This window comes from Miniopterus schreibersii (genome assembly GCF_964146895.1).
Source record: "Miniopterus schreibersii genome assembly, chromosome: 3".
Lineage (NCBI taxonomy): Eukaryota > Metazoa > Chordata > Mammalia > Chiroptera > Miniopteridae > Miniopterus > Miniopterus schreibersii.
The window spans coordinates 18,897,174-18,914,123 of NC_138103.1; the positions used below are offsets into that span (position 1 = coordinate 18,897,174).

Sequence of the window (16,950 nt, forward strand, 5' to 3'; positions counted from 1 at the left end):
TAGATGGTATAGCTCAGTGGTTGAGCATTGACCTAGGATCCAGGAGATTGCCGTTCAATTCCTGGTCAGGGCACATGCCTGGGTTGCGGGCTCAATCCCCAGTGGGGGGCATGCAAGAGGCAGCCAGTCAATGACTCTTTCTCATCATTGATGTTTCTATCTCTCTCTTCCTCTCCCTTCCTCTCTCTGAAATCAATAAAGACATATATTTTTTTTTTTTTTAAAAGAAAGAAACCCATTTTGCAGCTTGGAATCTACAGACTCCCTAGCAAGGGGAGGCTTGTCTTTCTATCTCAGATCTTTTTGTGGCCTCAGTTGGCAGGAACTGAATGGAGGCTGGCCCTTAAGTGGAGCATGTGCTCCCCGGGTTGCCAGCCTGCCCTGGTGCTCTCACTTCCTGGTTCCTAAAGGCTTTTGAAATTTGTCACCCCTGGGAGTTCAGGACAGACTCCTTGGAGAGGATGATTTTTCATCCGAGCTTTGAAGAATTAAGTAGAGAAGGAAGGGAAGGGCATTCTAGTCAGGGAGGGGGCATCAGCAAAGGAGCAGAGCATGGAGAGTTAATGGGTTCAGGTGTGTGTTGGGTTCTTTATGTTCCAGTGCTTCCCTCACCTGGGCAGCATAGGGGTCCAGCGATGACCTTGGTCTTGGATGAAATCCAGGTGAGCAAGAAGCCTGGCAGGAGTAGGACCGAGGGCCAGGTGCCTTCTCAGGGCGTTGGACCTGCCCTTTCTGTTATCTCCAGGACCTCAGACTTTGGAGAACTAAAAAGCTAGCATTCTGGGAGAAGAGCAGACAGTCTCCCGAGGAGTCTAAGAGTTCTTGTCAGAAAGCCCCTTGAAGTGAAACAAAGTAAAGGAAAGCTTCATTAATTCCCAGATAAGCAATTCCTTTATTTTTTCATTTCACAAATCTTTATTTGGCATCTATGGTTCACTGAGTCCTTTGGCTACTGAGGCAGATGAGATGTGCTTCTTGCCCTCAGGGAGCTCACAGTCTAGTAAGGCACTTGGGAGATCTCCCCTCAGTAGGTGCTGCAGGGGAGGTTAGGTCAGGGTCCTGCAGGGGCAGAGGGAAGAGTATGTCAGGATGCTTTCCACTGCAAGTTGCAAAACAAAGCAAACTATTTTTAACTTAAGAAGAGGATTTACTGACTTGTGTAATTCAGAAGTTTAGGACTGACTTCAGGAATGGCTGGATCTAGGCGCTGAGTGGCATTGTCAGACATCAGTATCTTGGCCAGTCTTTTTCTCTTGTGCTCACTCACTCTCTTGCTTCTTGTCTGTCTGCCTATGTGTTTCTCTCTCTCTCTCTTTTTTCTGTGTTTGCTGCATTGTTAGGCAGGTTCCCCTCTCATGGCAGAGATGATCACACATCTCTAGGCTTTCTTAATACCATCTTAATACCTCAGGCAGAAAGAGCAAGTCTGTTTCCCAGTAGTTTGGTCTCAGTGCTGACACTCATTGGCCCATCTTGAGTCCTGTGCCTATCCCAGGAACAGTACTAATGACTATGATTGTCTGGGTCATGTGCATGGGTTGAAGGGTGGGATCAATCCCATCTCAACCTCATGGCCTGAGAGTGGGTAGTGAGTAGGCAAAACAGTAAAGGGAGCCAGCCCAGGGGAAGAAGAGAAAGAGAGAAATGCTTCAGAAGAGAGGTGATACCAGAATTGAGCCTTGAAGGGTGAGCAGGATCTGACGTTGAGTAAGATGGAAGATTCCAGGCAAAGGAAATAGCACTTCAGAGGCAGAGTCCATGGAGCACAGGACCTCCTCAGGCCTGTGATGCCTGCTGAGCCAACAGCATGTATGGCACACACTGGGTGTGAGTGATAGCATGTGGTATGTTAGGTGACACAGAAGAGCCAGGCAGGGACAGTCACCTTGCATACTTAGCTGAGGAGTTTGGACTTCTATCCTGAAAGCAAAGAAAATGCCATGGTTTTAAAAAAACGGTTTTGCATTTAAAAACAAAAGTTCCCTCAGGAAGCAGTGTGGAAGGTGAATGGCAGTAGGAGAGACTGGTCCAGAGAAATGCCCAGAGGGATACAAACATATCCAGAGAACATCATTTACTCACACATCCACTTATTCGAGGAATTTTCCTGGAGCACCTACTATGTGCCAGCCACTGAGAATACAGCAGGGAGCTAAACAGATAAGCCGTGTTCACATAGGGCTTACATTTGGGGTGTGGGGGCAGATGATGTACACTTGAACAATCATGGAGGTAATTTCTAATAGTCTCTGAACAGCATAAACCAGCTAAAAGAGATTTAGCTCTAGAACTGTCCTGGGAAGGTTACCCAGGTAATAGGAGGAGTTATGAACTGACTAGTATGGAATTTCTTTGACATGTAAATTAAAAATATATCTATATATATGTGTTTGCCCACTGCTGCCAACCAAAGTAAAGTTACTTAGCTCCCTTTGAAAGACAAGGGTGAAAACAGGTGGTAGGTTTTCATCCAGCAATGAACTATCACGTGGACTTGACCTGCTGCTGCCTGATGGTCGAAGCGCCTCTGTGTGGTGGGAAATGGACCTGTAGTCCGTTTGGACAGGTGCGTAAATCTTCTGGGGAAACTAGAAGTACGAGCCAGCCAGCAGACCTGGCATCTCGGATTAAACGCTTAATTCTCATCTCTACCTTTTATCTTCTCCCCTCCCTTCTGCTCCTCCTCCCTTCTACAGAGGGAGATGCCCACAGAACGCCCCAGCTGGAGTTTTGCATGGGCGTTCTTCAAACTAGAGCAGTGAGTGAGAAACAGTTTTGCTATCTGGGGCTTTCTCATCAGTAATACCGTCAGTGTGCAGGCAGGTCTGGGGAGCCGTAAATCATGCCTCTCACTATTGCTCTGGTGACCATTGAAAGTGCCTCAAATGCATTGATTTTGGAAATAATTGAACATAATTTTTCACTTTTCCAATGGGTTAGGTATCATAGCCAAGCTACAGGTGGTTGATGGGTGTGCCAATGATGCTGGTACTCAAGTAGGGCAGAGATGGCTGTGTTTTTTCCAGAGTCTCAAACAGGGTGGTAATTTACTGCCTCCCAGGCATCCCCTCAATCTGTCTTTAGGCCACGGTGCACAGCACTGGTCAGCACCACGGACTGTTCCACCATCCCCTTCAGATTTGTATCTGAAGCATCGTGTTTAAACATATTCAGCTACTCAGACCATAGCCCAGATCTAGTGAGTTAGAATCTCTAGGGGTGAAGCCCGAGAATCTATATTTTAAAAGGTTCTTGGATAATGCTGACACAGCTGGTCTGCAGACCAGTGATTGGGGGCCCCTGACCAAGGCCTAGGAGGGGAAAACAAGTTGCCTGAGGCTACATTGTGGGGTACTCAGAGAGCCAGGACTGGGACTTCTCCTGTCTGATCTCAGCAGGCTCATTTGCTCTCAGCCTTGTGCTATTATGCAGAGGAGCAAAGAACACAATGGTGAATGTTTCCGTGAGCTGGTAGCAGGCTTTCCAGCCAAAATCTGGCTTGAGATTAATGAGATCAAATAGGACCTCAAAGAATGATTCTGAACTACTGTCTCCTGTCTGTCCTTTCTAAAGATCTTGCCACTTAAAGTGTGGTCTGTGGACTGGTGCATTGGCCTTACCTAAGAGCCTGTTAGAAATGCTGAGTCTCAGGCCCTGCCCTAGTCCCACTGACTCAGAATTTGCATGTTTAACAGGTTTCCCAGGTGAGTCATATACACATGAAAGTTTGAAAAGCCCTGTTATATGTTATTTTAGTTCATATCTGACTCAACCCTTCAAATAGGGCTCTTCTCCCATCTCCTCCTGTCCTGCTCACTCTGTTCCCCTCCAAGGGGAATATTGCTGCTCAGGTTGTCAGATGGTCAGGTTCTGAGCCACACTTGCTGGTGGGCAGAGCCAATGTGTGTTAAATTGACAAATCAGGATGTGCCTGTGCTCGGTGTCGCCCTCTCAGCCTGAAACAGCAGCTCCACAGAAGCAGCTGGGCTCGGGCCCCCCAGCTTTCTCGTCTTCCTGGTGATATGCATTCCCAGTCGTTCAACAGTTAGTTGTGTTGAAGATGGTGGACGAAGACAGATGTGGTCCTGCCCTGCGGAACTTTTGGTTTAGCAGGGACAAGCATTAAACAAATAAGCCCTTAAATAAAGGTATTTCTGAATGGTGCCAAATTTTTATATAGGAGCAGCACAAGGAGCTGTAATGGAGAGGACCTGATTTAAAGGGCCCGGACAGGGACATTTAAACTGAAACACGGAGACCAAGTCGCAGTTAGCCAGGAACAACTGGGAAAGTGTGTTCCAGGCAGAGGCGGCAGCAGGACAGATGCAGCCCGCAGGCAGCGCCACACTGGATACTGGGTCAGACGCCCTCTCTCCCCTTCTTCCTGGATCACAGCCTTTCCATCCCATTGGAATGGAAATGTTCTAGTTCTTGGTTAAAGCATAGGGTCTGCTTTATCTCTGGGCCCAGGACTGCCTCTGACCCAGGCATCCATGTTCCACATAGATGTACAAGGGTTGGAACCAAGGCTTTCACTCAGAATCAGTCTCACTCAGCTCTTCTTCACCTCCTCCGGGCAGCTTTCTCCCTGGGGACTCCAGAAAGGTGAGAGCAAGAGGCAGTGGGAGAGGGCATGGGTTCTGGGGCTGGTGTACTGGGCTTGAATCCTGACACTAGTACAGGCCAGCATGTCACCTCTTTGTGCCTTGGTGTCCTCAAGTGTGAAGATACCAGCATCTCCCTTTGGAGTTGCCACCAGGATCAAGTGAGGACCAGGCTTAGAACAGGGCCTGCCCACAGGCAGCGCTCGGAAGCTGCTTGTGGTGATTACGAGGCCACTTCCTGGGTCTTCCGGCCAGGTTGCCCTCAGTGCCATCCCCTTACCTCCCCACTTCCACCTCCTCTCCGCAGTGGGCAGGGCATCATTCCTAGCTCCATTTGACAGGTAAGGAAACTGACTCAGAGTTGCCCACTCAGCAGCTCAGTCTGGTCTAGGCCAGGAGTTCTTACCCTAGGGTCCGAGGATAAAATCCAAGTGATCAAAACGAAAAAGAATTGTACTTTCATTTTCACTAATATCCAGCTGAAGCATGAATTTAGGCCACAAACCATAGTAGCAATTGTGGTATCTTTGACTTTGTCCCCAGTAGAAATCAATTGTATGTGTTTTCATTTCACTTGACAGTTGCTGCGGATGGCTCTAGATATCCTTCAGGCTCATCACTGCTTTGCAATAACACTAGATCTTGTTTTTTAATCCCTCAGCAAAGGAACACTGGTATTGCATTATCACAGTTTTGTCACTGTGCTTAAATATAAGTTCTTTTCTTTCTAATCCTATGTTTCATGAATTTAAAAACAGTTCTGATAAGGAGATGGATGGTCGGCTTCACCAAGGCCGCAGAGCTGGCTCCTGTGCCCTCCCTCACGTCCCAGGGTCTCTCCCCCTCGCCCCAGCGCTCTGCTCTGGCCAGGGCCAATCCACCACCTCGCTTTTCAGCTGCCTTACTCGCTCCACACTTTTCTCCCTAGTTCTTCCCTGCCGAGTTCCCTTTTTGTGTGAAGCAGGTGGTAGATAAATAATTAATAGGGTGGGAAAATTTGCTGGAAATAATACAGCTCATGTTTATTTTTAAGCAGCTGAGTTATAGAGCCCTGCTCCAGGTGCAGCTGAGGTTGGGGAAGCATCTTTGGCTAAAAGGAGGCCCAGCGAGGTTGATGGAGGCTGCTGCCAGTGGGAGGGAGGGTTTTCAGATAAGCCTGTGCACTGGGAGAGCTGGGGTGTTGGGGGACAAAAGGGGGCTCCTGGGTGGGAAGCCCAGTGAAAGAGGGGTCTGTGACCTGAACAGTCACAGGGAGTGAGGATGCCAAAGAAGAATCAAAATCTCAGTGAGGGACTTAAGACAAATCCTCCCACATTGACAAAGGCATGAGGGGACCTTTATTTATATGATTGAAGAGAGCAAGAATGGAAAGCAGCTTCAGGCATAGCTGGCCCCGGGGCTCACATGATCCCATCAGAATCCCATCTCTCCTTCCCTCTGTGTCTCTTTCCCTCTCTCTTTTGCATTCCTCGGTGCTAGCTTGGTTCTCAGACAGGCTTTCTCCGAGATAGAGCCTCTGGCGGTGCCATCCTGAAAGCAACCCCAGGAGAGAGGGAGCTCCTTTCCCAATAGTTTCAGCAAGAATCTTGGGATCAGATCTGCCTGGGTTATGTGCCCATTCTTTTTTCTTTTTTTTAAAACAGCTTTACTCTATTTTCTGTATCTATCGATTTGCCTGTTCTGGAAATTTTATATAAGTGGGATCATATACTATGTAATTTTTCATGACTTTACAAAATCATAATGTTTTCATACTATGCTGTAGCATGTGTCAGTACTTCATTCCTTTTCATTGCCAAATATGATTCCATTGTGTGGACATGCCACACTCGTTTATCCATGAATCAGTTGATAGACATTTGGGTTGTTTCCAATTTTTGGCTGTTAATAAATATTTTTTCTGTGGACATTTGTGTGCAAGTTTTTGTGTGGACATATTTTTTTATTTCCCTTTTGTTTCACAATTCCATCTACGAGCGGAATTGCTGGGTCATGTGGTAACTGTCTAACAATTCAAAGCACTGTTCACTTTCCAAAGTAGCTATTTTCCTGAGTTCTGTGAGCCATTCTAGCAGATTTTCGAACCCAAAGACGGGGTCATGGGAACCTCTGAGTTACAGCCAGTTGGTCAGGAGTACCAAGCAGGTGTGGGGAAAGAAGCCCACACATTTGCTGTCAGAAGTTTTGCAGATAAAAACTTCTCAGCTTGCATTAAACCCAAATAGCCTGAAAGGTAGAGCTCCTGTCCTCTACACTGCTCATCCCACCAGTCCCAAGCATGGTAGAGGCTCAGTTATGGTTTTTGAATTGAATGAAATTTTTGTAAACTTCCCCTGTATAAACAAGGGGGCAGTGTGGAGCAGCAAAGTAGCTGGGCCTGGAAGTTGGATCGGCCTGGGTGCAAATTCTAGCTCTTACCCTTCTAGTGTGACTGTGGGCAAGTTAACTCTTTTCTCTGAGTCTTGGCACCTTCATCTATAAAATGGACCTACCAACCCTCCCCTGAGAAGTGTTTTGAGGGTTAAGTAAAAGACTGTATTTTGAATGTTTAGGCACAGGCGAGTGTGCTGGGCATTCTGTCAACAGCAGTTGTAATCTAGGGCAGCAGTGTAGGGAAATGGCCCTGTAGTGCCATCTCAACCCTGCTTTGGTGGGCAGGTGGGCCATACCCCTGCCCAGATGTCTGGGTTGTTTCTGTAGAAGATGCCTGGCCTTCAGGAGCACGGAGCCCTTACACCCTCTCAGTAGCACAACTTGATAACCTCTGTCGGTGGGGTGGAGCCAATCTTACAGGGGTCAGTTTTTTGATGACCTATTGATGTCTTCTGTTGCTTTTAGGTGGCCTGTAGATATCTAAACCAGATATATGTAGATATATTTTCTTTGGCCTGCAGCATGGTATTTAAGCATTTAAATGAGCTGCCAACTGATTTGAAAGTCGAAAGATTTGACGTTACAACCCAGATTTGCAGCTTTCCCTGAAAAGCCGGAGGAGCTAGCACTGTGCTCCCACTCCCCCATCGCAGCGTCTCCCAGACCGTTCCTGTGTCTTGTCCATCATTGTGCCTTTACCGTGGTCCTGGGAGAACAGGAGCTTGCCTATTGCCATCTGGCATCTGTCCACTTGCTCTAGGGAGGGATGCAAAGGCCTTGCACCCCTCTGTCTTGGCTTTGAAACCTGCTTGCTCCTCCAGCCGTGCCCCGACTTGACAGGGCCTCCTTGGGGCACGCTGGCTCGACGGGAGGAAGGGGGGCTCTGGGGTCAGTTCTTGCCTGGGCCCACCCCTCCTCTACTGTGTGACCTGGGCCACAGTACTTAATTTCTTTGAGCTTCATCCATGGAGTGTTATAGGGTTAGAAATAATGCTAGTAAGGGCCTCCACTCCATCCTTGGCACTCAGCACGCATTCACCGGTGCTGCCTTCTTTTGCCCACCCAGCCGTTTCAGCCTGTGGCGTCAGCAGTGCAGGATTTATGCTGATCACACCGGCTACAGTTAAGACAGTTTGAGATGGTGGCACATAATGCTGCCGCTGCTGCCATTAAAGCCTGTGAGAATCTCAAAACCAGACCCCATGTGACCATCACATTTTCAATAGACTGTGAAATGACAGGGCATGGTATGGAAACTCGCCTGTCAATAATGAGGGGACAGTGTGCGCGCCATCTGTCAGCCCAGTGGTCACCATGGTCCAGGGCCAGCACAGCCAGAACAAGTGCATAAGGAGGAAGGGAGGACAGTGGAGTCCAGGGCACCCCTGGGGAGACTGGGACTTGAAGTACAAGAGAGCACTCTGAGTTTCCCATTGACATGTTGTAGCTCAGTCTCAGCCCCTGGACTTGGAGCTTTTTCAGGGCAGAACACGTCCGAACCCAGCATCCCTCTTGGGTCTTTGGGTCTGATGGAGGGAGGTCCTGGCAGTAACCAGATACAGACAGGACACCTCTCCCTTTTGTCTTCCTTCCTTGGATCTCACTGCTGCATGTGCCATTTATTCCTGATGCACCCTCCTTGTCGGTCACTGAAGCCCCAAGCCCTGTGCATTTTCTCTCATCCTGTCTCCTGTTCTCCCACCATAGCAGCTGGTTTGGCTCGTGGCTGTCAGTTTGTTTGTTACCTTCTAGAATATGTTGAGTTGATGTATTTTTAATTTACTTACATGGCCTGTGCTGTCGTATTTGGTCTTTTATTTTTTTCCCTCGGCGTCCTGTTTAAGCTCCACTAGGCTGCATGTGCCTGTACTTTGCTTCTGTAATTGTTTGTTACATTTTTAGGTGTGTGTCCACCTTACTTCACTGTCCTTTCCCAAGTGGCTGCTGACCCCTCTCCAGTCCAGACAGCACACAGTCAGTCTCCTGCGTGTGGCCCTCTTGGTCTAGTATCGAATTCCTCGGGACACTCAGGATAGAATTGCTGGGCTGTGTAGTCTTCTATACTCATTTTGACCAATTACTGCCGGATTGCTAAAAAATACGGTTGTTTTAAAGGCAGAAGGAACCTGAATTGTGCTTGTTTCTAAAAAAGAACTTTGTTGTATGTATGTATTATTTACTGTGTGTTGGGAACAGCCCCAGTTTTTGCTTTACAAGCTTGATCTCATTTGCTCACCCAATAATCCTCTGAAATGGGCACTCTTAACACTTGCATTGCTCAGACGGAGAACTGGATGGAGATGCAGGGAGGTAGAGTAGCGCGGCTATGCAGCAGTTGGAGCTGAGCCCACTCTGAGTGACTCTTGGTGCCACACTACTTTCCTAAAGAACCCCAACCTCAAGCCTGGCTCCTTGAATTTGTGGACAGCGTTCTAAGTTAAGTAGCATGAGATAAGACATCTCAAATTGGTGGCTCCATGTGGCCTGCACTCTGTGTTTTGTTTGATCCACCTGGTCTTTAAATTCTTCACAATCATTTTTCAATATTTTAAAATCTGAGATTTCACATAATCTAGGTGATCTGGTAACATTTCTGGGGCTAAAGCAGTGGCTGCCCCTTTCTAGCTCGCTCTGTCCAAATTGTCCCCTCCATTGCCCATGTCTCCCACTGGCCCCTTCCAGCACCGGAGTCTGCAGCTCCTGGAAGAGACATCTTTGCACATGGGAAATGCCTTTTTTTCCTATCTGAGTTCTTCCCATGAATCCCTGAACCAGCCTTTCCCCTTTTCCCAGACGTCCAGCTTGCAGTTTCCCTTGGCTACAAAGTCAATAACAGAGAAAGACAGGCTTTAGCTGCAACTGAGCCTGCTGCTCTCCTGCCATGAAATCATTTGTGGTGTCCTGCCGAGGGCCTAGCCCGTGGAGGGCCGAAGAGACGGTGCAGACCAGCTCCCACCTGTGGGGGACAGGCCACAGTATCCAACCCATTTAATAAATGAAGGTGCCAGGAAGCCTCTCACCCTCCCACAGATGGGGTTCTGTTGATATAAAGACGGGAATTCATCCAGCCATAAACACTTACTGCTGTGCCAAGAGGAGGTTTTCAGAATTACGGTATTTTGTTCACTCTATATGACCTGCAGGACTAGTGTGTTTTTTTATTTCTGTTTGTAGCAAAGCTGTAGGTCTCCTGTTGTTATCACTCCATTGATCCTAGGAGTCAGGACATCATTATGGTTATGTGCTGAATCCAATGGACATGGCTAGTTTCCCAGCTCCGTTCCTCACCAGCTGGGTCATTGTAGAGAAGGCACTCAATCTCTTGGAGCCTCAGTGTCTTCATCTGCAAAATGGGGATATTAGTATATACTTCACAAAGATAATGCAAGTCAACATTTCACATAGTGTTTTGCACATAGTAAGCTTGAAATTAAGGGGAATATTGTCATCCTCGTCGGGAGGAGTGGGGAGAGTGTAAACGTACCTCAAGCCCCTTATGGGTCCTCTGTTCCTTTTCTAAAATTCCTTTTCTAAAATAGAGACTTGCTTCCTTCCCTTTGCTTGCAGTTAAGGTTTGGGCGGGTCCACCCTCACTGAAGGTGGGGTCAGATTTATTTTCTGCTCTGACAGCACCGTTCACTGATACCAGGTGGGTGCTGCTGTACAAGCTCAAGCTCTGTCCCACGGTGTGTCCCCCTGAGCTGCTCAGTCATGGGGATCTGATCACCCTTCCTCCGTTTTAGATTGAGACCTTGTAAGCAGTGGGGATCACCTGGAACAATTTGAGCAGGAAGAGGAGGGTCTCTTGGACCCACAGGAAGAGCACGTTTGAATTTAGTGTGGTGCTAAGCCCTGTGGCCTTTTTCATGAGGGATGTTTGGCGAGGACTGTGGGTCTGTGATGTCCTCTTGAGTCAGCCATTTACCTCCCATCATGGGCAACGCTTCATCCAGAGGCTGTCAGAGCCCAGCTGTTGGCAGGTCATAAACCTCCATGTGGGTCATGTGGAAAGTCTTAGATACAGCGAGGGAGGCGGGTCTTCAGCAGCCCTGTGCCCTCCCTTTGGGGGTGTTAGCATGTCTTTTGGAGCAGAGGACCTGGTGATATACCAGATCTCTGATTCCTCAGATCCGAGAGCTTGGGCAAGTGTTTCTTCTCCCTGTACCTCCGATTGCTCACCTGGGAGATGGGAACAAAAACGGATCCTGCCTGGGAAAGTCGCCTCCTCTCGAGGATGCAACCAGGTAATAGGCGCAAAGACTGAAAACAGAGCGTCCTGTAGTAAACGTGTGCTAGCTATTATTGTTATTATTCCTGCTGCTGTTCTTTGTGCCGCTACTGTGAGGATGTTTCAGTTCCTTGGGGCTTTCTTGTCCCCATTAGAAAGGTGGGGTTCATCGATTTTTTTGCCTTCACCACACACAATTTGTTCTACTCAAAATAAAGGATGGCAGTTCAGGGCAATTTAGCAGTTTTGTGCAAAGAGAGCAGTAGATTTGGGTCAAAAAGTCCAGACTTTGAATTCTGGCCCTTCTGCTTTTGTACGGCCTTGGAAAAGGTGGAAGTAAGTAGCCTCTTCGGTGTCTGCTACCACCTCTCCTGCCTGCCCTGTGCAGGGAGGTTGGGACAGCACAGGGCGCCGAGTGGTTTGCGGATCACATGAGCTCCCAACTGGAAACACCCCAGCCCATGGCCTTTCGGAAATGCCGCCTGCTTTCTCCTTTAAGTAAATATTGCTGAAAGTGTTGCAGGGGACTGAGGAGCAAGGGCTCTGGTGTCAGGCAGCCTGGGTTCAATCCCGGCACCCTTGCTTTCTGTTTGCTGACTTTGGGCGTGGCGAGCGCCGGCTCTGAGCGCCAGTTTCGTCAGGGTGGACAGGCCGAGGATGGTGGTGACTGTGGTGGCCACAGCGACACCTCGTCACCAGGGCCCGCGGGCCCAGCAAGCGCCGGGCGCTTTCCTGCCAGCTGCACAGCTTTAGCCACTGTTGTGATTGTGCTTTGTTTCTTGTCCCTCTCCCTCCACCTCACATTTTCCCCGTTCACAAGCTGGCAGCGGCAGTGTGGGACCTCACAACAGGGGAGCGGTGGGGGTGGGCACGAAATCAAGGGGGGGGGGGCAAGTACCTTAAAGTTACCAAAGGAAGTCCTGGGGGAGTGGAGGTGGCTCCTGGGCCTGAGCAGTGAAACGTCACTGGCAGGTTGAAGGGTAAATAGGGCAGTGGGCTGATGAGCTTGTGCTTTCTCATCTCTAAGGGAGGTTCCCACTACAGGGCCAGGTTGTTGGAAGACCTGCAGTAATTCAGAATTCTTTAGGTCGTCGCCGTGTTGATTTTGGGTGCCATCGGGCCACTGTGCCTCTTCCCTAACACACTGGCCAAGTCGCATCCGTGTTGAGTGACGTCATGCTGTGGAGAAACCCTGTCACTGGTGAGAGCAATGTGAGACGAGATCGCTGAGGGGAGTCTCTTGAAACATGGAATGAAGCAGGAAGTTCATCCAAACTAAATCAAGGATCCTACGGCACCTCCACAAGGAGGAAGCAGAGGACCCTTTGGCCTGCCCTCTCCCTTTACGAGTGAGGAAACGGGAGCTCGGAGGGGACCTGGCTTTCCCAGGGACGCGCACAGGGTGGGGGCAGCATGAGACCAGGACCCGGGCCCCCCACTCCCCAACCCGTGACCCCTCAACATCGCCAAACCAGTGATCACTGAGGGAGCGCGAGAGCCGAGGTTCTTCATTCTGTGCTTGGAATGAAGGAGCTGGTCTCTCTGGTTTCAACTCACGTGGTTGAGAAGGTGCCCTGGGCGGGACGACCCATGGCAGAAGGTGCTGCACCAGGGCAGGAGCCGGACCTGAGCATTTGTCCTAGAAACCCTAGCCTGTCGTCCTATCATTTTAAAATAGCTTTTCTTAATTTGATGGTGTCTTTATCTTCTTGAAGCTCAAAATAAAATTAACCTTTTTGGAGGGAAAAAACACTCCCATTAAAATTGTCCTGAATGCTCTTTTGTAAAGCGAGGACTAGCTCCCAGCGCTCTGTTGTTACTTCTAAACTATAACTGACAAAAGTATTGTGATCGGAATGCTGCACAAATGACAGCAGGGCCACGGGCAGCGAGGGCTCATTAAGCAGCCATCAGAGGAGCCTGGCACATTCCACAGCCGGGCTTCCCTCCAGTTCCATCACTTCTAATTCCGCTTTTTGGCTACAGCCCCAGGAGCCTGAGCAAAGGTCTCACAAACACCCCATGGCTCTCTAAGCGCTGGACAATATACAGTGGGGCAGGCCCCTAATGGATGCCGCTTTCCTCCCAGAGCCCAAGTGACAAATGGGGTCTCTAAAGGACCAGTTCCCTGCCTTCGTTCACTTATTACTGGTGCTCTTCACTCCCCACCCAGAGGGATTGGGACTGGGAGCTGGTCCACAGGCCAGCCTTCTCTCCCTCCCACTCCATGGTCCAGTTCTTTGCCATCTCTTGTCTGGACTTCGCAGCAGCCTCCAAACCGTTCTCACTGGTGACCTGCCTTGCTCCCCCTAAGTCTATCCCCCACATTTATTCGTTTCCGTAACATATATTTATGGGGCCTCTCGTGAGCTCTGAGCACTGTGTTGGGCTCTGGGATATAGGGATAGAGAAGACAGATAAAGTCCTGCCTTCCTGAGCTTGCCATCCAGTAGAGGAGGCACACGATGAACCAGCGAGCTCATTCCAGGCAGGGTCGGGGCTGTGAGGGAAGAGAACTGGGTGGGGCTGGGAGTGCCTGGGCAGCCTTAGCTGGCAGGTCCAGGAGGCCTACCAAGGGGTTGCCTAAGAGCAGAGACCTAAATGGCGAGGCCTTCCAGGCCAAGGGAACAGCCTGCAACAGGCCTGGAGACATTAGGGGACAGTGTGCAGGACATGGGAAGAAAGTTTGGGGAGCTAACATGTTGATGGTGTTGGGGTGGGTGTTGAGGGTGGGGACAGGGTGATGTGAAGTGAGGTTGGCAGGGCATGCTAGGGCCACATTGTGAAGGTTCTGTGATTGTGCTAGGGTTTAGATGAGAAGGGGGTGGGTGTACATAGGTTCTGGGGGAGCCAGTGAAGAATTCCAGACAGAAGAGTGTCCTGATAGGTTTTGAAAGACCCCTCTGCCTAAGGCTGTCTACAGCCTATTTCTCCAATAGCCGTGTTTCTAAATGCTTATGAGATCACGTACCTCCTGCGTTCCACCTCCCATCACTTCTTTACATCGTCTCCAAGGCTGTGTGTGATTGAACACCTGCTGCCAACACAGTCTTATCTCCCTGGACCCACTAAGCCCATCCACGGGGGCCTTAGGTATGGTTGCTTTTTCCAAATGGCTCATGTGAAAATTGCCTGTAGGTCAGATTTGTATCACTGCCATGTGGACTTTCTCAGGAGTGGGCTGGGGTTTCCGGGAGCAGCTAGCTGGAGGAATCCATACGTGGCAGGATTTGGAATTCCTCCAGGGTGGTACCTTTCTGCCTAGTCACTGTTGCCCACAACTTGGGTGAGAGGAGGCACTGATCAAGCGGAAATGGGCAGATTCAAGTCCTAGGTGGATCCTCAGACCTTCCCTTTGGGGGCCTCACCTTCCTAGGACCCTGCAGCCTACCCCCACAAATCACATGAGGAGCTATCTCCAACTTCTCCTTGTTGCTTTAGAATGTTTTGAGCAGCCCTCTCCAAAAGAAGGAGACCTCCGCACCAGTTCTCCTAGGCCCATCAGCTCTTTCTCGTCTCCCTGCAGCAGGGCCGCTCAGCTTTCCTTGAGGGTCCCTTGTAAAGATAAAAAACTAAGCTTAATTAGCTCGATTCAGCACTAACCTGGCATAGTACCACCTTCCCAAGGAGGAGCGTCTGACTGCTTAATGACAGGTTGAAACTTGGAGACCATGGAGCAGAACCTGGCACTGAGGCCAGGGAGCAGAGCCCAGGCTCCAGCTCGGGCCGAGGGCCTGTGGCTCCCCTGGCCGGTGCCTCTGCCCTGCCCACTCAGCGCACCCACAGCGCCTGCCAGGCTTCCTCCGCCTGGGACTGTGCTGGCCGTGAAGTGGACTGGCCATCTCAGGGTTCCTTTGCTGCCACCCCCCTGGAGGAGGTCCCCACTGAAGCAGTCATCAGGGAGTGGCCTTGGGCTACAGGACCTTGCTGTGACCTTGAAGTGGCCCCCGGGCACCTGCTCCATGTTTCTTCCTCCCACTCAGAGGACTGTTGCTGGATGAAATACAGGACAGCCAGTGAAATTTTAATTTCAGATAAACAGTGAATAATTTCTTAGTTTCAGTGTATCCCAAATATTGCATGGAAAGGTTTAACTGTGTGGTGCACCCTTGAGTACTGAAAAATTATTGAATTATGAATTATTGAATGTTGAGTTATGAAAACTCAAAAATGACTCATTGCTTATTGAAATTAAAATTTCACTGGGTGTCCTGTGGTTTTATTTGCTAAATCTGGCACTTCTTAAAGAACTTGCCATGCTTGGCCCTGGTGGGTCACATACTGGGTGTGGCCTCACTCAGCAGACTGTTACCGAGTCCTGCCTGGGCCGGCTCTGTGCTGACGCTGGGGTGTGGGGCAGGGATGAGTCCCCAGTCCATCTCTGGGACCTCGTGGATGAGCTATCCCGCTCCTTCCTGGGCCACCGTTTCCTCGTTTGTCATGTGAGATTAATCGGACTATGCTGCTCCTGTTCTCGCGAGGATGAATGACCCTGCCCCTCCTACCGCCCTCTCTGCTCTTTCCTTGTTCACCCCCTTGGCCTTCAGTCCAGAGGGAGCATCAGATAGAGGAGGCCTTCCCTGCTCCCTCGCTGGCCAGGGCTCCTCTGTTATATACCAGGGCCCCCAGTGCAGATTCAGTGAGTAGAACAGGCTACAGAATCTGTGGGGCCCAGGGCAACATGAAAATGGGAGGGACCCTTGATCTAGAATCCCTGAGAATTTCAAGACAGGGACAGCAGATCATGACAAGGTCCCAGCTCCGACCCTGAGTGACCATACAGGGCGCACACCTGGAAGCTGGCCTTGCCGTGGAGGGCCAAGGAGACACAGGGCGGGTAAGGTGTGAGCAGGAGGGTCTGGGGCATGGACCCCCTGAGCAGGGAGGGGTGGAGACTACGCCAGACCTGTGCCTGCCTCAGCCACACTGCACCGCCTGCCTGTGTGACTACTGTGCTGCCACGTCTCCTAGGTTTTCTAGAGAAGGCGAAATTTATTAATGAAATCTTTCTTACATAGTGGCAACTGATTCATATTTTGGAAAATTCCTGTGAAGGCAGAATTAAGCACCCTGTCTTCAGTGTCGCGTTTAGCGTGGTTAACAATTATACACTGATCTGCGTAGTCACTGGATTTATCTGTGTCTCCCCCCTCCAATGGCCCGTGACCTCCACCAGGACCACAACAGTGACTATGTGTGCCTACTGTGTTACCCTGGGTCCCAGCACCACATTTGGCACATGGTAGGAACAGCCACAGTTGCTAAGACTTCATTCATTACGGGAACGCACTAGGGAGTTGGATAGACCTGCTCTTCCCCACCTAAAATCATGAGCATCATCCCTGTTAATAAATGCGATCACACGTGTAAAGCCTGAGACAGCCTGTGCGTGTGGCAACCGCTCAATAACTGTGAGCTGTCTGGGTGGTGATGATGGGTCCATCTATTTGCTGTACTGTGGGGGGTTGTTGGAAAGGCGAAGAAGCCTGCTTTGAGCACACCTGTCTGTCTGTTTCCCCAGGATGCCAAGTTTGTAGAGGAGCGAAGGAAGCAGCTCCAGAGCTACCTGCGCAGCGTCATGAACAAAGTCATCCAGGTGGTCCCTGAGTTTGCCGCCAGCCCCAAGAAAGAGACCCTGGTTCAGCTGATGCCCTTCTTCGTGTAAGTACCATTCACGGGGACGTGCTCCACCTGTGCGTCCTTCCTTCTCTCTTCCATAGTTGGGCAGTGAAGCTGGCCTGTGTC

The 16,950-nt window shown here is 49.9% G+C and overlaps 1 protein-coding gene across 3 annotated transcripts in view; it reads left to right on the forward strand.

Annotated features, from left to right (window-relative positions):
• The window catches only part of SNX29 (sorting nexin 29), a 456,832-nt gene that overhangs the window by 401,558 nt on the left and 38,324 nt on the right, over positions 1-16,950 (forward strand). For all 3 annotated transcript variants that reach the window (XM_081133203.1, XM_081133205.1, XM_081133204.1), the window contains one exon: positions 16,727-16,866. In XM_081133203.1, the coding sequence (XP_080989329.1) occupies positions 16,727-16,866 (140 nt within the window). The remainder of the gene's footprint in view (positions 1-16,726; positions 16,867-16,950) is intronic.